At 37.8% G+C, this 19,971-nt stretch overlaps 1 protein-coding gene across 12 annotated transcripts in view; it reads left to right on the forward strand.

Moving 5' to 3' along the window:
• tjp1a (tight junction protein 1a) overlaps positions 1 to 19,971 on the forward strand; it is a 141,407-nt gene that overhangs the window by 15,824 nt on the left and 105,612 nt on the right. For 7 of the 12 annotated variants that reach the window (XM_059530093.1, XM_059530092.1, XM_059530096.1 and 4 more), the window contains exon 1: positions 9,495 to 9,946. The exons of 1 other annotated variant lie outside the window; for it this stretch is intronic. In XM_059530093.1, coding sequence (XP_059386076.1) covers positions 9,852 to 9,946 — 95 coding nt within the window. In that variant the 5' untranslated portion in view covers positions 9,495 to 9,851. Of the gene's footprint in view, positions 1 to 9,493; positions 9,947 to 19,971 lie in introns of those variants that run through there. 4 more of the 12 variants (XM_059530090.1, XM_059530094.1, XM_059530100.1 and 1 more) reach the window with 1 other exon arrangement.

Raw genomic sequence — 19,971 nt, forward strand, 5'->3', positions numbered from 1 at the left:
AAATGTAGATTTTTAAAAAAAAATTCCAATCATTTCACTAGATAAGGTCATTATTCCTTTGAAGCAGCATTTTGTACTTTTAAATTGTTGGCCTCCATTGAGGTCCACTATTTGGATAAAATGTTTTCATAAAAAAAACCTGTAAATTATCTGGAAATTTTTTATTCTGGAAGTGAACTAATACTTTAAAGGTATAGTTGACCCAAAAACGAAAATTCATTAAGTACTTACCCTCATGTCGTTCTAAACCCATAAGACCTTCATTCATCTTCGGAATACAAATTAAGATATTTTTGATGCATTCTGAGAGCTCTCTGACCCTCCATAGACAGCAATGTAATTAATCCGTGTGATGCAGCTGACACAGAACAGCAAACATTTTACATAAAATACAGTGCAATCAGTTCGGATGTCACACAGTGCTCATTCAATAAATGCACAGCTAAACAGACAGATTTTGAGTCTGCATTTAAATATGACTAATGTTTTAGCACTTCTGATCACTTCTGGAAGCTGGTTCCAATGGCATAATAGCTAAAAGCGGACTCCCCTTGTTTTGTGTGAACCCTTGGTATTTCTAACTGACTCGATCCTAATGAACTGGGTGGTCTGTTAGGTTTATATTCAGTGAACATATCTGCAATGTATTTAGGTCCTAGGCCATTGAGTAATTTATAGAGGAGTAAAAGTACTTTTGTAAGGCCAGTGTAAGGACCTGAGGACTGGGATGATATGCTCAGATTTTCTGGTTCTAGTCAGAATCCTGGCAGCAGCGTTCTGGATGAGCTGCAGCTGTCTAATGGTCTTTTTGGGAAGGCCTGTGAGGAGCCCATTACAATAGTCCATCCTGCTGGTGATAAAGGCATGAACAAGCTTCTCCAAGTCTTGGCTGGAAACAAAAGATCTAATTCTTGCAGTGTTTTTGAGAAGATAGTATGCTGATTTAGTTACTGCTTTGACATGACTACTGAAACTAAGGTCTGTCTCCAGAATCACACCAAGATTCTTAACTTGATTTTTAGTCATTAGACCCCTAGAGTCAAGGTGTGCATTCATCTTGAGAACTTCAACTTTTTTTCCAAATTTAATGACTTTATTTTTCTCCTTGTCTAACTGAACAAAGTTTTGGCTCATCCAACTGTTAATTTCATCAATGCATTGGCAGAGGAAGTCAGTTGAGCTGTAGTCATTTGGAGATAAAGCAAGGTAAATCATCACCATAGTTGTTATAGGCAGTTTGGTTCTTGGATTATTTTACATGGATTATTTTACTGGATTATTTTACCAATCTGCTTTCTACGTTTCTGGACGATGATCGTTTTAATTACATTGCTGTCTATGGGAAGGTCAGAGAACTCTCAGAATGCAGTCTAGAGCTCTCACTGTCTGCGCAGCACAAACAAAGCCAAAATGTGGATATTTAAGGCAATATAGAAATCCTGGCCAGGACGTGTACTGGGAAAATGGCACATTTGGTCACCCTTTAAGTTTATCTTAAGATGGAGATGACATTTCAAAAGTAGTCTATTTAAAACAACACAGTAAAGAAGTTAAACATCAGTCAGAAAGACCCTCCTTCAAAATGAGTCAAAAAGTTGGGAATTTAGTTTTGAAACAGGACACTGTCTCCTATCTCCTGTAGTTATGGACCAAGCTGGCTTGCCATGATTTGTGTGGGCCATGCTGTGATGCTGTGCTGGTTCAGGTTTCTTCCTCCACAGGCTCTGGCTCTCATCTTATTGGCTGACCTTGATGAGCCAATACAGAAGTGACTGGTGCAGCTGAAATATACCCCCTCCTTCCCATTCCTGTCATTGGCATTCATTCAGAACCAGGCCTGATGCTGTAAACAGCTAAAATAAACAGTGAACACAGTGAAACGAAGGCACATGAGAGGCATTGCTCAGTGTCAGGTTTCAAACAAAGGAAGCTCCAGAAGAACCTAAAATTAATTACATAAATTAAAATAGCTTGGCCTTGCATAATGGAAAAAGGAAGCTGTCTGATGTGTCTGAAAAGTGGACTAGATTTTAAACAAATGTGTTTGCCAAAATATAAGAGTGGAAAACTGTACCTGTGCTCCTACTTCTCTCTCTGTCTATCTCCGTCTTTAACGTTTATAAAATTGTCCCAGTCAGTATTGGCACAACAGGAATCATTAAGTCTAAATTTTTTTTTTTTTTTTTTTTTTACATCATATCTAACTTTGAAGTAATGTTCTCATACATCTGCTACATATTAATATAATTTAGAAACCTGTCTCTTATCCTTCAGCTGTTTCAACTAATATCAAGTACAAAGTGTGCTGTTTTTAAAACTTAAAAGTTCAGTTATTTTTAAAAGGTTACAAATTTTGTACATTAATTCATTGTAATAATTCAATTGACTTGAAATGAAAAGCTTGTGTGAGAATCTGCTAATGATCTCAGTTCTCTCATTTAACATAATATATCAAGATTGCAAATTAAATTATGTGTGAAATTTTTTTTTTTACCTCAAGATGGCTTGCCTCAAAATGATTCCAAAATTAATATAGGATACTGGAAATATATAATAGTGATTTCATTAAGTAAGTTCAGGTTGGTTAGTATGGTGCTGTTAAGGGGATAGATCACCCAAAAATGATTTGCATCATCGAGTCTATGGTCACCAAAACTGTTTGGTTACTAACTTTCTTCAAAATACCTTCTCATGTGTTCCACAGAAGAAAGTAAGTCATACATCTTTGGGTGAACTATCCCTTTAAGTAATAATTGGCAAAAAGGAGAGAGATACTTATATGATGGCTTTTCTCTCATGTAAAACTGTTGAGATTTTGTATTATTTATATACTATATACTATTTTTTTGTCTTCAGTTAAAGTGTTCTGATGCCATGGCAACAACAGCAATTGTTAAAACAGTTTTTTAATAGCACATTAGTAGAACCATCTCTCCATTTAGTTCTCAGACCATCATTTATCCAGTGATTGAAATTGACTAAGTGTGCACATGCTTGAATTCTAATGGGCTCACATCTAACATGTACAAACCACACACAGTAGACATTTGCAACTGACATAATCACAGTGCTTTGTCCTATATTTCTGTAGATTTCTCCATCCAGTCTACTCATTTTGAAAAAGGAAAATAAGCCTTCCAAAGAGAATTTCCACTGGAAGGACTGAAAATCTATTCACCCCATCACCATGGAAACACTGTCAGATTCTGACCCCCTTGTTAAGGAGAAGGCGCTATTCCAGCCTGTATACGCTGAAGAATGTGTTAGTGCACACCTCTTTCTTTTCTTTATACATGTACTGTAATATCTTAACAACTTCATTTTATGACTATATTCTCAGAAATTCACACTGATTGTTATTTAAAAAAAACTTAAATATTATAAAAAATTATTAGAAAATAATTCATATAAAATATATGAGTTTGTATAATAGTTTAATCACAAAATGTGTATTATATTTTGAGAACAATTTCAGATTTTTTATTGTTCACCTTCTCTCTTTCTGTCCAGTTACTAGTGGCTGTTTAATTTAGCGTTTAGGGTGTGGGTGCAGAAAGCTCAGTTGCTCATACTGTATGTTTGAGTTTCTTCCAGACCTGTACGACTCCAGGAGCCGTCAGCACTTTTCTCAGTGTGGGGCACTAATGACTAAAGAGAAGAGGTGACAGGAGAGATGATGAAAGAGCGAGTGAATGAGAGATGTAGGAGGCAGGTGACCGAGTCAGAGTGGGACTGCTGTGGCCTCATGCCTCACTGCCCTTCTGTCTCTGCCCGCTATGAAATGCAACAGCACACTGCCTTTACTGTCTGGCACTTCCCCCTCACCTGCTTCGGCTGTCCTCTGCCTTTTCCCCTGCCCTCTGGACAACTGTCATAAATCACTTCTCCAGTCCTGCCTCATGGCTCGACTTGTACTGAGCTCTTAGCCCAAGACCTCAACCCCTGTTTACTTCTTTTAGCCCTAGGTGACAGCAAGTCCCTTCTGCATACATGAGACCAATGTTTGAATTATACCAATGTGTCCAGAAGTTCCCAGGAAGAAATAGGTCTTAGAGAGCATTTCCTGGAATTCTGAAAAACAGGACTGGAATGTCAATATTCCAAGTAAAAACTAATATTTCAAGTGACTGATTTTCACATTCAACTGTAGTCAACTGCCGTCAGAGTTATTATATTTTTTTTATTTTGGCAGTTATCACATTTCAACTTTACATATATATGTACATACATGCATTATATATATGTATATATAATATATATATATATATATTTTTTTGTGCTTGACATTATTCTGTCAGTACTTCTGTCATTTGACAGTATTTTGTCATCAAAGTATTTCTGTATAATTGCCTCCCAGAACTGTTAAACGACTGCGTTCCCAAACAGCAGCATCCACCTCTGAAAGCAATGACCGCATTCATTGTGTTTCGTCTGCTTGCTCTGAGGTGCAAGTAATTTATTATATAGGGAAATTATTGTATTCAGTAGCTTCTCCTATGCTTTTATTTACTTTTTCTTTTATGCTTTTATCCAAAGCGACTTACAATTGGGGAATACATAAAGCGATTCTTCTTAAAGAAGCAAACAAAGTAGTAGTAAATATTAGTATTTTATTTTTAAGTTTACTATAAAATAATTGTATTTTTATTTAATACTAGGCCTTCCTTTTAATTTTAAATAGTATTAACACACATTATTATTTAGTTTATTATTTTATTTTATTTTCTTATAAAGAAATAATGTGCAATAATATTATAACTATTATAAAAAAAAGTGTGTGTGTGTGTGTGTGTGTATGTGTATATATATATATAATGGGACCTTAATGATTGAATGCTTTTTAGCCATTGATGAAATGTTTCCTAAGGAACAAATCAACAAATTATAATTAATTTGTAAGGGTCATGTGACACTGAAGATGGCTGTTGAAAAAAAATCGGCTTTATCAAAGGAATAAATGAAATCTTAAGATAAATTAAAAAAGAAAAGCATTTAAATTTTTATAACTTTTCATAATAGTACAGTTTATACTGTATTTTTAAACATAAATTAAGCCTTATTTAACATAACAGACTTCATAAGAAAATGAAAATCTGTTGTAAACATACAAATGTTTGACGAGAAAAATACTCACTTAGTTTTTTCTAATTTATTTGAAGTTTGGAAAAAAACTACTTTTCTGCATAATTGCTTTTGGTTCTTTTTAACATTAGAAACAAGTATTTATTTTCCCTTTTGCCAAACCACACCCTCATTATGTGATGTGATATATATGAGCAGACAGCATATCAGTTTCAACTGTAGTTAACATTTTCTAATATTTCTTTGCAGTAATCAGTCTCAGTATGTGTCCACTTCCTGCTCTAACAGCAGTGATCCGTTGACCCCCCCTTGAACCTGCTTTTAGAGTTGACTAGAAGGACTATGACAGGAGCTAGAGGATCTTGACCTCATCTAACCTTTCCGTAATCCGAACACTTCCTGATGCCACTGGAGGTATCGGCTCATGCGTGGAAAACTGTAGCATCAGAGATTAACTGAGACGAAAGAATGAAGAACAGGAAGTGGTGTATTCCAATGTAGGCTCGTTTACATGCATACATTTTAGATTACTTTGTGCATATTTCATGTTACAAGTGTGCCAGCTGTCAAATTGGCATGCTCATTTTCTGGCATGTGGTAAAGCTAAAGTCTTTGTGGAAAGATTCCCATTGTTAAGTATAGATTTATTTGTGTATGCATATATTATTTTCATGCATGTTAGTATTACAGTCCACAGTTTTCATGCCCCAAGTGAGCGGGTGATGGTGATGACCGGGCGTGATTTTGTCATGCCGATTATGAGTGGGTTGCTATGTTAGGGTTGAGTTACAGTGGTCCTGTAGTGCAGTTACTGGTGTGACAACTAGCAGCTGGTGGACGGCACAGTCTGTCTCTATTGCCTGACTTCACCCGAATCTGATTAAATAAGGGCATCTGTTTGTTTATTTGTTTGTTTGATTTTCTCTCCCTATGTAGCAGCATTCATCTTCTCATTAGTCTCTGTGTGTGCTCATCTTATTGGCCGTCTCTTTTAGATTTCCATCCATGATTGAATGGAAGGGGCTGTTGTCCAAAGTTTTAGAATTAATCTCGCCACGGTGGGTCATGTGATTAATTGTGTCCGCGGGCCAGTTGAGAGTGTAACTTATGGCCGAGGATAATCAACACGTTCACATGCACTGTGTCCCCGGGGGAAATCTCCATCTTAAACACATCCGGTGCTCCTCAAAGCAGGGACAAACTACGACAAGTAGTTTTTAAATGCCAGCTTTAATCAATGTATGTCCTCTGCTCAGCAGGCCGGTCGCTGTCTTCTCAGTTAAGCACCTCACTGTCATCTGTGACTGAAAGGTGTGAGGTTTTAATAGGAAAACCTGCTGTGGCTGTCTGTTGTTGTGCAAGTGTGAGTGTACCAACCACCTCTCCTGACCTTTGGCTACTTCTGCTGCCCAGACTCCTGCTTGCTGGTGAGAGACCGCCCTGAAACACATTAAAACACATTTAATGTGACGATTAAATGAGATGGGAAACACCAAAAATGTGGTATGCTGGATGAGACAATGTCACTTAGATTGTTTGACCTTTTATTAAATGACATTACAAAGTATAAGTAGTTCTTTAGAGAGTCCTGCACACTTTTAGCAAAGATGATAATTGGCTGGGACACAAGTGTCAGCTCTGTGCTTGAATTTATTAAACGTATATAAATTATGTAGTGCAAAAAGGCCAGTGCAACATGAATTATGCAGTGTTTATCATACTAATTAGAATGGATTAGACAGACTGAACTGATGATGATGAGCATAACATGCATTTTCGGGACTTTGTTTCTAAATTTAGTAAATGAAACATGTCCTACGATGGACATTTTCTTTTTGTGTGCATTTAGATGTGTAAATATGAACAGAGTGTTTGTTTAAATGCATACTCTTTTGCTCATCTGTAAAGCTCATGAGTAGAATAGTACAGCTATTATCCAGGTCTTCATTTTAAAGCCTTGATTTGAAGTGTCCCAAGGACCTGTCGAGAAATGAGTATTGACGGAATAAAACGGACAGAAAAGTCTATTTTCTTTCTTTTATTAGAGACCTCAGGGCATGCAAGTCGCTGACACGCCACTTTCTTTCTGACCTTCATGCTCTCTGACCAGGATGGATGCTGTAACAAGAGAAACTTGCCTTTTGGTCATGTGATTCCTACATGCCTTTAATGCACTGGTTTTTGATTTGATTTCTGCTGTCACATATCATCAAAGACATTAAATAAATATTCTGTGCCGTTATCCTCTGACTTCCCACTATCCTTTTATGTCGTAAAATATAAAAATTTTCACGGTCACGAAAGAGTAGCTCCTCTCTTATATCCTTCCATCTCCTCCTTGGGACTCGAGACCAGTGAGTGGAGCAGGTGTCGCTCATTTCCCAATCACTCCACCGGCCTGGCTCCGTTCCCACGGCTCTCGGCCCCGCCCCACTCGTCACAGTACTTCTAATATGTGAGCAGTGTTTTGTTTTTCTCTTTCCGCTGTTTTTCCGTATTCATCACTTCTCACCAGTGCATACACTATGCTGACATCATACGTCATCCGCCTGGAGCTGCGTTCTATTGTAAATGCACATATGACATTTAGTAAAAGTTAGAGATTACAGTTTATAAAGTTTTAAATATGGATATTTTTCCTTACAAAATGCATCAATTCACCACATTTTAAATTACTGTCCCTTTAAGTTAGAGAGAGGGAGAGAAAGAGAGAGATTATTCCTGTTAAATAACTTATTTTCTTTAAAATATGTATCTATGATCTACTTAACACATTTTTCAGTATGACTCATACAGTATTATAGTTGCTATATTTAGTAGGACTTGATATGAATCATTAGTGAGGCTCAGTTCAATAGCTTAGATGCACATAATTGCTGGGGGTAACGTGTTCGTATTACTTTTAGCTCTGTTAGAAAATAAATGTGTTGAGAGTTGAGACAAAGTTATTACTGCGCTTATTTTCTTTGTTATAAAAGTACTGCAAAAATTTCCATCAAATAGCAATACTCTCAGGCTCCACATAATCTCTGTGATATTTCTGTGTGTGTGTTGGTGTTTGACCTCACTGAAGAGCATCTCTCTTAGTCATTCTTAACCTAAAAGGGTTAATGGGCTCTCCTGTGGGATCGAGGCACTGGTGTGCTCTCAAACCACTGCCTGCTCGCATTTCATTTTACTCCGTATAGCTTGTGGATAGGTATTTCCTGCAATATTATAACCCATAGAAGATTAATTGCTTCGTGACTTTTTGTGAGTCACAAAGTTCCTTTGGTTATTTGACAGCATGAAAAATAGTTGTTCCGCACACCCAAGAGGTCCATTATAATAATCAATCAATCTCACTCTACACAATTACAATGGACTCGCTAATCACTTAATTCCATTTCTTAATCACATGCCTATTTAAGTGTAGAGCCCCCCCTCTCAATCCCCCATCTCATTAAGTGCTTCAGAGGCCTAAAGGTTAAGGATCTGGATGTCCTTCAGGCCCATGTGGGCAGGAGCCAGGAAGGAATAATGGTTACTGAAATTGCTTTCCAATACAAAGCACTCAATTGCAGGTACAAGTAAAAAGTGTCCGTTGAAAGACAAAAACATTGCTTAGTTAGGAAATCAAAGGCACTTACAATTGATCCTATTGTATGTCCTGGTTCCCTTAAAGCATATGACAAACAACGTTCTTTTGTCTAATGGCGAAGTGCCCTTTCTAATTAAGCCAGTGCTTTAACTTGGTTAAGGCATTCAATGGTCTAAGAAACGGCTAACAACGGCTGCTCTTTAGACCTCTGCGGTATCAGATGAGGGTTACTTAAACAGATTGAGACCGAAAGAAGCTCAGCAGGTAGTCATTGTAATGGCTCTTGTTTAGGTTCATTGCTTGGGGCAGAATGTTGCTTTACATGGAGTAAAATAGCACTGCTGCATCCCTATTCGTTAGGTTGCAAAACTTAATCTGTGTGTCCAGTTAATTTACTGATGATTATGTGCATGTGTTAGGGATTAAAACATTCATTGTGCCTTCTCTCCCTTTCTTCACATCTCCCTCGATCCTATTCCTGCATGTCTCCCATCCCCCTCTGCCATTAGTAAACACCGGTCACAGAGCCCAAATCACAGAATGCTCAATTTTGATATGACTTGCATTGAGATGTTTTTGTGAGCTGGAAGAACTGAAATGTTTTGTAAATCATCTGACATTATGTTTAGATACTCTTAAATCTATTTCCGTGCTATCTGAGAGATGCTCTCTCGCTGTCTGTCTCTCTCGCTCTTTGCTTCTCACCCCCACTCTTGCTCTTCCAGAGCATTTGCACGTCTCTCTCTCTCTCTTTCTCCCTCCCTCTCCCTTGTCTCTCTCTTTTTTGTGCGTATATACATGCACACTTTTCCTCTCTCCTACCTCACACACAAATGCTCAGCCGCTGTCACTTGCCACTGGCTTCTGTCAGAGTTTCTCTCTGATTGTTTTCAGAACAGAAAGTGCTTTGCGAGGAGCATGCAGAAACAATGTGCCGCTCCTGACCAACACTGAATGGATTAGCTGGCTATTCAGAGCACTAATGAGATTACAGAGTCACAACAGACATGGGTCCTAGCGGCATGGTACCTTTTGCCGCGCTTCTTGAGGAGTGTTTTCCTTGTCAGTCCCTCAGCACTGGAAATGGCGCTCTGAAAGTGACCGAGGCGGACCCGGCGCAGACGGATGCCAGGGAATAGACGCGCACAAGCTCACCTATGTTGGTTTCGTGGTGGTAGTGGTGGACAATATGAAGTACCAGAAATACATAACAGTGATGCAGATGGCCATGGGAGTGACAGCTTCCAACAAAGACGACTGCATCCCTCCAAAGAGACAGCTGTGGTGAGTAGAAACTGAACAGTTTGAGAAGTGAGCAAGTGAGTGTGGAATGGGAGGAGAGTGAAGTGTGACGTGCGCCGGGGTTTTGTCAAACACAAAAAAGGAAGAAAAAAGAGATGGACAGAGGAATAGATGAAACTGTTGCATTTTACCTTTGACAGCACTATTAGAGCTGTTATGTATCCTTTTGTTTGAGTTTTTGCTCTTTTCTTCTCTTGAACTCACCTTTTTTCATCTTTCATGTCTAAAATATTTTACAATTTATATTATTATTTTTTTTATGTTTTTTGTTTTTGTCTTTTTGATATGTTGTTGTGCTGTAACTCTCTCTCTTTGTACGCTGGTGATACACTGAATTGGTTCTTCTCTGGTATAAAAAAAGCTAACATATGGACCAAGAAATAATGTTGTTGAGCCTGAATAGTTGATTTAGCGATAATAACCTATTACAAAAATGAATTTAATATTTATGTAATGATATTTTGCGTTTGCAATTGACTTGGTTAGTTTTTCATTTTCATTCTCCAGTGCCTCCACGCTGAATGCACTCAGACAGCTTATTAATCACATGGGTGCAGCCACTCAAATCCATTTAACAATTACCTCTCAGTGCATTTGCAACATTCTTCCAAATGAAAGATCAGAATTATCCACATCCTCTGATTTTACAGCGGCATGTGTTCATTATCTTAATGATATTTGTGTTCGCTGGTCAAGTGGCGTTTGAAGCTGGTTATTATTATTATTATATTACATTTATATTATATTGCATACTGTACCTCTCTATTTTTGTATTTTTCTGTATTTTTTTTTACTTTTTTTAATTGTACTTGCTTGTTATATTCAAAATCAATCAGAACATTTCTGTTCCATCCAAAACACCTGCTGACACCCAAACCAGTGGATTGTGATTGCACACACATGGTCCTCAGAATTCAGACTCAACCATGTGTTCTGCAATATGTTATGCAAACCCGCATTATCATTCAGTATTTTAATGGTGCTAAAATTTAATCTGTTATGGAATGCAATGAGCAAATTAATTCCATTGATAAATGTTTTAGGAATGAGGTGAATCTGAAGAAGATAGGTTAGTTATAAAAGCTTCCATTTGAGATACAAATGCATTTCTTTTGTGCTGTCCTTACTGTATTTAATCAGTTTCATTATAGTGTTCCAGAGATTAAAATATTACAAATAAATAAATTGACTTGTATATAATATATACATTTTAATCACTTGTTGTCCAAATAATATATAAACCATTGTTGTCTCCTGAAAAGATTCACAAGGGTATGTCGTGTGTTGGCACCACCACATCCCCATCAGCACAGCAGTCATGTGCATTGATAAGGGGAGTGGGGGGTTTCATCAGAATTATGTTACATTATTGTCATAATGGAGGCATCCATCCATCCAGCTAGCCTGCAGTTATTGGCTCTCTGCTGGTTCCTGTTCATACCGTGAGCGTGGCAAACGAATGTGTTGACAGTGGGAGGCGACCGTTGTATTGCACCCTCCCAGATGTCTGTCTGTTGCCTCCTGCAAGCTATTGTTCTCCCACTTGCTTAATGATGCATGAACTCACCCAGAAGCATCACACCCCCAAACCCCCTCAAGTGTGTTGAGCAGAGTGGATTTTAATTGCAACTTCCAGAAAATATATTTAACAATGAATGTAGCTCTAGACTATCCAGTGTTACAAAAGTACATGTTTTCCTTTTGGACACTCAAACAGTCAAACAGTATAATTAAGTCGTATGTCATGTGTCACTTGCCTTTTGAAACAAGTGTGCAATGTGGTGAAAAATTGTAGTCTGATTCAAACATACTCTGAAAATTTGGTGAAAAAATATCCATTCAGAAATTGCTAGTATATTTCACTAATAATTACAAAGAAGTGGCAAGTAACTTGTAAAAAAACATTTTTTTTTTGTTACAGTGTGCATGCTAGATGAAGGCGAGCTACAATCACATCATGTGAGGTCTGTTAGGCTGATATCACAAAAACCTAAGACAGACAGCAGAGTAAATTTTATTGATTCTGTCAGACTAAAATACAGCTTTTAAAGTGAGCCAACACTTAAAAAGAGTTTCAGAGTTTCAAAACTGACAATGCTGAGCTTCAGTTACTCGAGTAGGCACCAGGGAGAAAATCGAAGCACTGATTGACTGACTGACTGATTTCTCTCCATGTCCTCAACATTGTCATTGTTTCAGGGATGTGTAGTCAGGATAAAATCGCTGTTTCTCTAGGTTATTTTTTTACACGTTTTCCACTCTGCCGTGAGATTGTAATCTCCTTTCAGATGCTTTATGGCACTGTGAGGGACAGATTACCCTGGGTTTACTGACTCATGACTGCCTCATCCCTGCCTTACGGCTCTTGCTCCTCTGCCACCCCACAGCCTCCTCGTGTGGAATGTCTTTTAAAGAGGGTTATGTGTTTGAGGGGTTGTAGGGGGATTCTGCTTAAAGTTGAAATGGTTGAAAAAGTGGGAATGTGGAGATTGGGATGTAGAGAGTTATTAACACAAACCTTGCTCACAAAACGTTAAGTGAAATTAAACATAATGCAAGTGCCCAATTACGATCATTTAGTTAAAGCTTCAAAAAATCTTCAAAAAAAAAAAAAAGAACATTATAAAGTGTGCAATATTGTGAAGACTGTAAATCCCTTACAGCCTTGTTTTTATCCATGGTAAATTCAATATAGCATTAACCTACCTAAGCTATGTATTTATTTTTGGGTGAACTATTTGTTTAAAGTTAATGCAACACAAATTTTCTCTCGATTAGCCATTTGGTTATAGTATGGTTTCAATCTGTTTAGCTCTACAGCACAATGCTGTCCTCTAAAAGTGTCCCACTTTATGACTTTTAAACCTGTCCCTTAACTTCTTAGTCACGACTCCTTTAAAAAAACATCCCACAGGGAGGGATGATGACGTAAGTTTTTGCTCCTGGTGGGCTGGCCTGGACAAGTATGACCCCTCTGATCTTTGAGTCAGATCTGCTTTCAGCCGGGCTGACTCGTAGTACTCACCATATTGACCTGCAGGATAAAAACAACATGCAGTTGGTCACCAAGCTGAAGCTGCAACCTGAGGGTGTGACACAATGCTTAGTCATAACAGCAGAAAGTGTCCTGTTTCTGTAACACTCTTCTACAGGACGATCATGCAATACATTTACATGAACTTTGAAATTAGATTTTTGTTAGACTAAAGGAATAATCCTTCTTTTTATTTTACCTGAATCTTGTGAAGTCAGAGTAAAATACTGTCCACCATGTATACAACCGTTCAAAAATGTTTGTGAAAGAAGTCTCTTACATTCATTAAGGAAGCTCTTATTTGATGAAAATACAGTGAATGGTAACATTGTGAAATATTACTGGAATTTAAACTTTTCTTATTAAAGGGCTCATATGATGTTGCTAAAAAGAACATTATTTGGTGTAATTAAATGTTTATGTGGTTTAAGGTTCAAAAAACACATTATTTTTGCACATACTGTACATTATTGTTTCTCCTTTATGCCCTGCTTTCTGAAACGTGTTGATTTTTACAAGGCTCATTGGTCTGAAAAGCAAGGTCTGCTGTGATTGGCCAGCTATCAAAGTGCGTTGTGATTGACCAATACCTCAAGCGTGTGACGGAAATGCTACGCCCCTTGACATATTGTGATCCCCTGTCCTGCCAGAGTGACGAGACATAAACATTAAACACCATTATAAACGTGATATAAACATGATTTCTAGTTGTGTCCTCTTTTGGAAGGGCAAACAAAGTAGTAGCCGGCGGCGGCAACAACAATACTACAACCAGAATAAAAGGTATGCCCTCTTTCTTTGCGAGATCATCTGGGCGGCGTTATGCAAATCTTCCCACATATAGACGTAGAGATGTGGGGGTGTGTTAAAACGAGCCGTTTTAGGGGTGCAGATGAGTCTTTTATAAAGAATATCTCTTTGGATTTGAGACTTTAGTCTTTGAAACTTTACAGATCTTCTTTATGCACCAAGAGCTCATAACACTCCAAAGAGAAAGGAAAAATTTAAATCGTATCATATGAACCCTTTTAAATTATTTAAATTATTCTTGTAATGGCAAAGCTGAATTTTCAGCAGAACAATGCATCCTTACTGAATAAATATATTAATTACTTTCAAAGCAACAACAAATCTTACAGATCCCAAACTTTTGAAACAGGGGTGACATGAGAAATGTACTGAATCCTTTAAATATTCTATTATGCATGGGTTTGATCCCCAGAAACAAAAATACACCTTTACCATACTATAAGTTTGTACCATACTCTGGCACATTTTTAAAATCTGGCAACATTAAAAAAAATTCTCCATGTCAGAGGTGTTTGTCTTTATGATTTTGCCATATTTGTGGCAAGACCTGCATTTTGCTCTAGGTGCGGGTGCCGGGTTGTGTTTGTGTACTGCTCTTGCAGTCAGGATGGGTGAACGGTGGGAGACATTACGCATGGGCCTGTGACCGCTGTACTGTCATGTCTGATACACGTCTATATCCCTAATCTCCCTCTCCATCTGTCGAAGCTGTCTGGCCCACCTAATCAGCATGTCACTTTCTGTTCTGCTCGTGGTCATCTCATGTCAAAGGTCCACTGCTATTTACAGTTATCCCATCAATGTGACCACCAACACAAACACACAGATTTCCGCATGCTTAAAGTTTTATACTTGCTGTAATATTCTTTGCTTTGTAGTCTTGTGACTTTCTAAACTCTTTGGTGGTATTAATCTAGGTTTCATGATTACACAGTCATTTTAGGAAAGCAGAGGGAAAGACCTGTCTGCTCAGGTCACAGGAGCCTGTGCAGTGTTAATGGGATTCAGGGATGAGTGTTGCAGATTAACCTCTGAACGACGGGTGAAGACGAGGAATCATTACAGAAGGGCTACTTAGACTAAAGCCGTGTGTTGTGTCCTTATCTCTGCTTCTGTGTTTACATGAACTCTGTACAAAAGTTCCCAGATGATTCCTCCACTTGAGTTGCTTCCCCAAAAGACATTAAAGGAGATTCACCAAAGACTGAGGTGTCGAGTTTTAAGAATTTGGATGTAGATTTGCAGATTTAGTTTGACCCTTGATGTCTTTGGTAAGTTGCACTTTATTGCTCTGCAGAAAACATCCAGCTCTTCGTGCCAGGGATGGCTATAGAGCATAAAGTCACATGAGACCGTTTGAAAACACCTTGTTACTGAGCTTGAATGCAGGGTCATTGCGTAAAATATCATTCAGTAACAGGGGTCTTTAAACCAGACCCCCATGGAGACTTCAAAAGTGATGGGGGCTCTGTAATTTAATGATAATTTGTGAATGCATTTGTAGAGAAACATTTTTATTAGTGCTCTTTGAACATGATGCAGTTTGGGCCTGAAACTGGTCTTGGTCAAAGCACATCCCTCAGAGTGAGTCTCTGGCACTTGTCCGCTTTCATCTGAGAAAGATTTGATGACTGGTAGTATCCTCAGGTCACTTTCTTTTTTTAGTTATGCAGTTTAGCCTTAAAACTATCACAGCTTGCAATCAGCACACACCCAAAGTGCGGTCTTATTTTCTCTCATATCAGGTGTGTACATCACTGACATGATTACATCAAAGCTCCTTGCCCTCACCTTGGCATCCTATTGAATGAATGTATCATAAGAAGGTAGTGTCACAATCACTGAACGGAGTAATGGATCTACATCGGCACAAGGTCTCTGCTCCTCCGACTATGCAATGTCATACGGCATGGCCTTGCCGGGCTATCTGTTTATGTTGAACCCTCACATGAGCACATCACCTCTGTTAACTTAGAGCATGCCGAGCGTGGCATGAGTGATCACACATCCTTGGCTGTGGGCTGTTTATTTATTTTTTTTGTACGATTTATTTTTGGCATTTTATGTCTTTATTTAGATAAGAAATATGGTGGACGGGAAGTAAAGTGGGAGAGAGATGGGGATAAGATAAGGAAAGGTCCATGAGCCAGGACTCGAACTCAGGACAGCCGAAGCACAACAGCACTACGTCAACACACTGCCCACGGGGCCACAAGCACTGATGGCAATGGGCTATTTTAACATACACAAATGACTATAAATGTGATTCTGTAGCAGTATCACTATTGATGAGGCAGTCAGACTTTGTTTCACCTCATCATATCAGCATCTTGTGATGGATTTCTTTTCTTTAAAATGTTATTTCTTTAAATATGGGGAATAGTCATAGCAAAAAGTAGAATAGAAAATATAGATTTTTTTGATGAATAGTTAAACTGACTGTTCAGAGATGGCATGAATGCATTTACGCAAATAGAGTTACATGAATTATGCTATGAGAAATTGTTTTAAGAAAAATTAAATGATGCTTTATGAAACTAAAAGCCCTACCAGTGTCAAACTTTCCCTAAAGTCGAAGAGCGAGGAATTAGGAAACCAGGAATGCACAGGAAAATCTTCTGTTAATTCAATAGGACACAGGAATACATGGGGCAGACAGGTGCACAGGAAACACAAAGATAGATGTACAATCTCCAACAAACTTGAACTGAATGGACATGGGCTTATAAACACAGGATGATTGGGAAAACACAGGTGCTAGGAATGTCACAATCAACATGGGACACAGAACACATGGAGGGAAAACACAACATAATGAGTCCAGGTGCGTGACAACCAGTAGGTGGCAGCAAGTCACTTTCTTAACGAGTGAGTCATTCAGTCATTCATTCAACTGAATGGTTCAAGTGGTTGATTCATTCAGAAGCAATGCAAGTGACTGTCTATACAAATTAGTCATTGAATCATTGCTGTACACATTTTCTTTTCCAAAACGTGAATTAATTCATGCATAAAATGTAAAAGATTATTTACTTTTATGATATTAAATATAGTACAAAAGTAGTAGAATTTATACATCAAATTCATTAATATATTATTTAATAATATATATTTTTATAAGTAAAATTTCTCAAATTAACATCTCAATTAAATGATTTGTTAAATGTGTAGTGTGTGTGAATGGTACAGTAATCAGTGCTTGCAGGATCTCCCAGTGCCATTGACCTCTTAAACACTCACACTGAGCTGGAAGAATTGCTATTTCTAGGCAAGACTTCATGTAACATTCATGAAGCTCACCTCTTAGAGGAGTCGTGAGTAGTGTTTTTCCTTTTGAAGGAAATGCTCTTGTTTGTTGTGAAGTTGAGAGGGGTGGATAAACAGGGCAGACTGCTTAATATTTTAGTGCATTACTCTTAAGGGCCAAGGAAAGGACACTTCAGCATGTAATATTTTCCTGGCCTAAAATGAGTTGCAGTTTAGACATTTTTCACTTTGCACAATAATGCTAGAGCCTCAAAAAGTGATAAATGATCAGCATTTTACTGTGCCCCTTTTTTTTTTTTTTTACTGTACCCATCTCTGCTCCTGTTTAGGGACCTGCTTTCTGGCCTTGATAAAGGTGTAAAGTAACCAGACATGATAAAGCAGACATGATAAAGCGACAAGCAATAGTCAAAGTTTTTAGAAAGCCAGGGCATTTCAAACTTTTTTTATGCCAGGGACACCCAAATATTAAGAAGCCCCTTTGCAGACCCATTTTTTCCATATTTCCAAAATTAAATTATTAGCTTTCATATGTCTAAAATAATAACATGTATATGGTAAAATATTAGAGATATATTTGAGGTAATTATGTTGGTTTCCTAAATACTTGTGTTATGTGAATAGATTATGAGTTTATTTAAATTCTTCCGCTCTTGTACTGCAGATGGGTTAAGCTTCTGCTTAGTACAGTGTGTGAATGATTCCCCAGAATAACAGACAGTGTGTGTGCGTGAGAGAGAGAGATGAGAAATGGGAGAGAGAGAGCTTGGTGGCAACAGAAGCCAGTCCAGATTGAATACGGTGCTCTTGGGTTTAGTGCAAATCCTCTCGTGGGCAGTGTGGAGGTCACGGGAGAGAAGCCCAGCTCTGGTGCTCTGCCTGCCAATCAGAGGCATTCACAGCAGCAAATGGGATCCAAGGCTCTCACTTTGGCCAGACTGCTCTCTGGTTTGGGGAATGATTCGTTGAGTGTGTTCTGCCAGGGAGCGAATGAGCACGTGTATCAGCCTGACCACCATGCAAAAATTAGAGGAAGTGGACAGAAGGGCCACTGTCACTCAGTCTGTCTCCCTTTTTGGCAACAAAAACTGGCTATGGAGAAGATGGATATGAAAATTCACAATTGGAGTGGCCTATTTGGTCAGGTTTAGTCTTGGGTTTAACTTTTTTCTGAAAAAAAAAAGCCCTCTTAAACAGGAATAGAAGTTCTGACACACATGTTCAGTCACCAGATACATTTTATATTATTTTTACATGCTGTTAATTTAAATAATGGTGGAGCTGTCTGTGTAAACAAGTGAACAAAAATATTTTGAAAATGTGATATGTTTATAAGGGTTATTTTTATTTTATTTATTTAGTTTTTTATTCTGTGTATCATCTGATAAGCAAGTCAATCAAATGCACATTAATCCAATTTTTTGTGTTTTTTATTTTTCTATGTATGTTTTTTTTTTCAGTTACTCAGTGTGTCATCAAATAGTTGAAAGCGGTTATTCTGCTGCCCATAGATCTGATTTTATTTAAACTTTATTAGTTTATTTAATTATTAATTTGAATGTCAGTGATATCAGCCAATAATATAGCTTCAGGCAAATATTTGTTTTTATTTTACTACAAGGCACCTATAGACTACTGCACAAGATGGATCTTCAGTGCTTTACTCTGAGCTTATTTGGTTTTTAGGATTTCATAATGGGATTCTGCTGTTCTCACTGTGTGTGTGCACTTCAGGCTCTCTTGTCTCTTCAGTCTGACAAGAGACAGCAGCAGGAAAATCAAACTGGAAGGTGATACTCATTTCTAAAGGCTACTGGGGTTACATAAATAACCCAGTGACAGGACTAAAACAAATCCCTCTCTGGCTTTACCCTAGGGATCACCTGCTTACAGTAGCCCTGTGGATTTTGGCCCAAACTGAGAAAATGTGGGAGAGAGAATTAGTACTCTCAGTCTCTGTGATATTTGGTTTCTAGATACAGATTTTTTTTTTGATCACTGAAAAGTAATGGCACACTCCTCCTCATGCATGATTTGGGGTATTGTTCATCTCCTGAGTACAAACCATGCTGGATGCTTTCAGGCCCCAAAATGAATTACTTAGGGTTATGGGTTGTTTAAATCCCTTACCGTAAATGTGAGCAATGGTAACATTGACGCTTGCCTTAGAAAGCACCTCTAATTAAGGAGACACTGGTTTTTATGAGAGCATTAAAGATATCATGGCCAATATATCCCGAGGGTTTAATTGCTCCTTGCACTAATTTACGCTATCAGACACCTCCTGTGAGAGAAGAGAGATCCATATGGGTGTAAGTGAGAGAAACGTTTCTGGAATCTTTGATGCAGGCACATTATACAAAGTCTAATCTTAACCAAAAAACAGTCAGTCTATACTAGTGGTGAGTGTAGAGTTACGTAAGACCCTTTTATGATAAGCTTGGATTTTAGTTGGATTAGGGTAATCAGGGACGAGATGGTGATGACACCTAAACTCTGATGTGTATATTTCTTGCTCCATCAAGTAAATTGCAGAAGATGTCCCTAATTTACCCTGTGAAATCTTATGAATATATTACTAACTCTATACTATTTAACATGTAATTAATATAGGTAGTTGTTCCTTGCAGTAGCTCAAAAATTTGTCCTGGGTTAGATTCACTGGGGATGTATGAACTGATAAAACATGCATTCTGCTCAAACATTTCCTGTTCAAAAGATGCTTTTAATATATTTGAGTAATGTCTTTTATGCACATCAAGACTGCATTTATGGAATCATTAGTACAGAAAGAACAGTCATATTGTGCAATATTATTGCAATTTAAAAGTGCAGTTTTCTATTTTTAGTGTTGTAATGTATTCATGTGATGACTAAGCTGAATTTTCAGCAGCAA

Source organism: Carassius carassius, chromosome 3, assembly GCF_963082965.1.
Source record: "Carassius carassius chromosome 3, fCarCar2.1, whole genome shotgun sequence".
Classification (NCBI taxonomy): Eukaryota; Metazoa; Chordata; class Actinopteri; order Cypriniformes; family Cyprinidae; genus Carassius; species Carassius carassius.